This window comes from Sinocyclocheilus anshuiensis, unplaced genomic scaffold, assembly GCF_001515605.1.
Source record: "Sinocyclocheilus anshuiensis isolate Anshui unplaced genomic scaffold, SAMN03320099.WGS_v1.1 scaffold135, whole genome shotgun sequence".
Lineage (NCBI taxonomy): Eukaryota > Metazoa > Chordata > Actinopteri > Cypriniformes > Cyprinidae > Sinocyclocheilus > Sinocyclocheilus anshuiensis.
The window spans coordinates 1583589-1587101 of record NW_015552564.1 but is presented as its reverse complement, the minus strand read 5'-3'; the positions used below and the strand labels follow the sequence as shown (position 1 = coordinate 1587101).

Sequence of the window (3513 nt, the reverse complement as noted above, 5' to 3'; positions counted from 1 at the left end):
AATACTTCTTATTCTTATATATATATATATATATATATATATATATATACAATAAATGAAGAAAAAAAAACAAAAATCAACATGCTCCTCATTGAAGAGGTGTATCCAAAATATATGAATTGCAGTTTCAATTTATATTTTAAAGAAAGGAACAATGTCATTGACCCCTGGGCAGTGTATTAGAAATAAATCTTTTCGGTTCATTTCCATCCTGCTCTGTCTGTGTTGTTGTGTGGGTCAGATCAGTCAGAGTCCAGGCAGGAAGAGAGGACGCTTTGTCGGCGGGAGGTTGTTTGTAGTGCTCTGATTGATCTCTGGGCAGCGCCAGAGAATGGTTCCATTGCAAAGAGGGCCCGATTAGTTCAGAGGCCACTTTGTTCTGATGAAGGCATGCGCGGGGACACGGGGACACAAAGACAGGCGTTGAGGAGGGCGAGAGGAGCGGAGATGAGTGAAGTGGCACCAGTCTTCACAGCGGATCATGGTTGAATGGTGTGTAATGAATGGGAGCGGTGCCAAGCTGCCCTGGAGCCGCAAAATGCAGAGTACCAGTCCACACACCTCAGCCCTAGTCATAGACTGCCATGTCTTGCGATTAACAAGATTAGTTAATGGCATAGCAGAATTCAAGTGTATGATAGCTGCTGCTATCATTTTGTGTTGTCCCCTTTCATGTTCATTAGTAAATTAAGCAAGCTTATTTCACATTAGATCAAAAGATCAGAAACAGAGACCCAAAAACACATCTTAGAACCATGCTTCCAGTCCCTTATCTGGACTATTTGTTTTCCATCATACTAATAGTAAAGCATGAAACTGAAAAACTGATCCTAGACCAGCAGCAGACAGTATCAGTGGAAGAGAAACTTCCTCTGATATACTAAACTAGTCTGTAAGTCTATTTAGTAACCTATACAGTAAATGTGTCAAATAAAAGAATGTTTGGAACTTGACATGATGCTCATGTGTGTTTCTGAATATTTGCACAGCAGCAGCTGTTAAAGCATCCAGGAGCAGGAGCAGCAGCAGGAGCAGGAGCAGCCCGTCTCCTCCGGCGGTGAGGAAGATGGGGAACGTGATGCGGAGGGCCAGTCAGGTTCTGAGTGAACGCGGGGAGCGTCTGATGAGGGCCGACGATAAAACCAGCCACTTGCTGCACGGGGCCAAGTAGTTTGCAGAAGCTGCGCAGAAGGTGAGCTACTCTGATTTACTCGAACCTGAACTGCACATTGTCATGAACAACCAGGCAGTGAAACAGATGTACAGATACATGTTTATATATGTGTGTTAAAATATCAGTTTCCATCTCCAAACATTCATTTTGCTCAGTTTATAATATAGTATAATATAATCACTGTTGTTTTTGTCCCTTTCATGTTCATTAGTAAATTAAGCAAGCTTATTTCACATTAGATCAAAAGATCAGAAACAGAGACCCAAAAACACATCTTAGAACCATGCTTCCAGTCCCTTATCTGGACTATTTGTTTTCCATCATACTAATAGTAAAGCATGAAACTGAAAAACTGATCCTAGACCAGCAGCAGACAGTATCAGTGGAAGAGAAACTTCCTCTGATATACTAAACTAGTCTGTAAGTCTATTTAGTAACCTATACAGTAAATGTGTCAAATAAAAGAATGTTTGGAACTTGACATGATGCTCATGTGTGTTTCTGAATATTTGCACAGCAGCAGCTGTTAAAGCATCCAGGAGCAGGAGCAGCAGCAGGAGCAGGAGCAGCCCGTCTCCTCCGGCGGTGAGGAAGATGGGGAACGTGATGCGGAGGGCCAGTCAGGTTCTGAGTGAACGCGGGGAGCGTCTGATGAGGGCCGACGATAAAACCAGCCACTTGCTGCACGGGGCCAAGTAGTTTGCAGAAGCTGCGCAGAAGGTGAGCTACTCTGATTTACTCGAACCTGAACTGCACATTGTCATGAACAACCAGGCAGTGAAACAGATGTACAGATACATGTTTATATGTGTGTTAAAATATCAGTTTCCATCTCCAAACATTCATTTTGCTCAGTTTATAATATAATATAATATAATCACTGTTGTTTTTGTTTTAAATTTTATGCTTCCCAAGGCTGCATTTATTTGATCAATATGCAGTAAAATGTATTTTAAAATGTAACATATTCCTGTGATGGCAAAGCTTGAATATTCCAAAGCCATTACTCCAGTCTAATCATTCTAATCTGCTAAATTGCTGCTCAGGAAACATTTCTTCGTATTATGTTGAAAACAGTTGTGCTGCTTAATATTTTTGTGGAAACTGATACTTTTTTCTTTAGAAGGTTTAAAAGAGCAGCATTCATTTGAAATATAACTGTTTTTTCTAACAGTGCAAAAGTCTTACTGTCACTTTCAATCAGTGTAATACATCCTTGCTGAATAAAAGTGCACCACACTTTTGAATGGTAGAATAAATAATATACTATTTGAAATATGCAGCCAGGAGCAGTTATGGGTGGGTTCTGGAGGGGGAAAAAACAGCATTGTGTTGTGTATAACTAGTAACCATTTCAATTAATTATATTTAATTAAACTAAAGCATCACATTTTTCTTTATTCCCACAGCTGGCTCTGAAGCAGATTTAGAGGTGTTCCTGAAGGCCTGTATACACATTTTAAAAAGAAGCTCCTAATCATCTAGTCGCTGGATATTTTGAAATGTAACTTCTCATCTAATTCAAATGCTGTTTTTGAGTGCAAGGCATTTTGTTCAGCTTCCTCTTCACCTGCAGATTGGACTCAAATTTATGTATTTAGTTTTTCTTAATGTATTTTTTGCAAGCCATTGAGCATTTTAAGCAGTTGTGTTGTGGTGTGCTGTGGCCTGACTTGCAGATCTGTTTATTCTGCCCTTTCTACAGTAAGCACAGTATAATATAGCAGCAGGTGGCTGATCCTCTTCTGCGTAGATGTGTAATACTACTGAAATTGTTTTTCTTCGTATTATGTTGAAAACAGTTGTGCTGCTTAATATTTTTGTGGAAACTGATACTTTTTTCTTTAGAAGGTTTAAAAGAGCAGCATTCATTTGAAATATAACTGTTTTTTCTAACAGTGCAAAAGTCTTACTGTCACTTTCAATCAGTGTAATACATCCTTGCTGAATAAAAGTGCACCACACTTTTGAATGGTAGAATAAATAATATACTATTTGAAATATGCAGCCAGGAGCAGTTATGGGTGGGTTCTGGAGGGGGAAAAAACAGCATTGTGTTGTGTATAACTAGTAACCATTTCAATTAATTATATTTAATTAAACTAAAGCATCACATTTTTCTTTATTCCCACAGCTGGCTCTGAAGCAGATTTAGAGGTGTTCCTGAAGGCCTGTATACACATTTTAAAAAGAAGCTCCTAATCATCTAGTCGCTGGATATTTTGAAATGTAACTTCTCATCTAATTCAAATGCTGTTTTTGAGTGCAAGGCATTTTGTTCAGCTTCCTCTTCACCTGCAGATTGGACTCAAATTTATGTATTTAGTTTTTCTTAATGT

The 3513-nt window shown here is 38.9% G+C and overlaps 1 protein-coding gene across 4 annotated transcripts in view; it reads left to right on the top strand.

Annotated features, from left to right (window-relative positions):
• Nucleotides 1-2938, top strand: part of LOC107664831 (syntaxin-binding protein 6-like) — a 10228-nt gene extending 7290 nt beyond the window's left edge. Inside the window, exons 6-7 of one of the 4 annotated variants that reach the window (XM_016455513.1) lie at nucleotides 993-1192; nucleotides 2584-2938. In XM_016455513.1, coding sequence (XP_016310999.1) covers nucleotides 993-1171 — 179 coding nt within the window. In that variant the 3' untranslated portion in view covers nucleotides 1172-1192; nucleotides 2584-2938. Of the gene's footprint in view, nucleotides 1-241; nucleotides 493-989; nucleotides 1193-2583 lie in introns of those variants that run through there. The other 3 variants (XM_016455512.1, XM_016455510.1, XM_016455511.1) reach the window with 3 other exon arrangements.
• The last annotated feature ends 575 nt before the right edge of the window (nucleotides 2939-3513 follow it).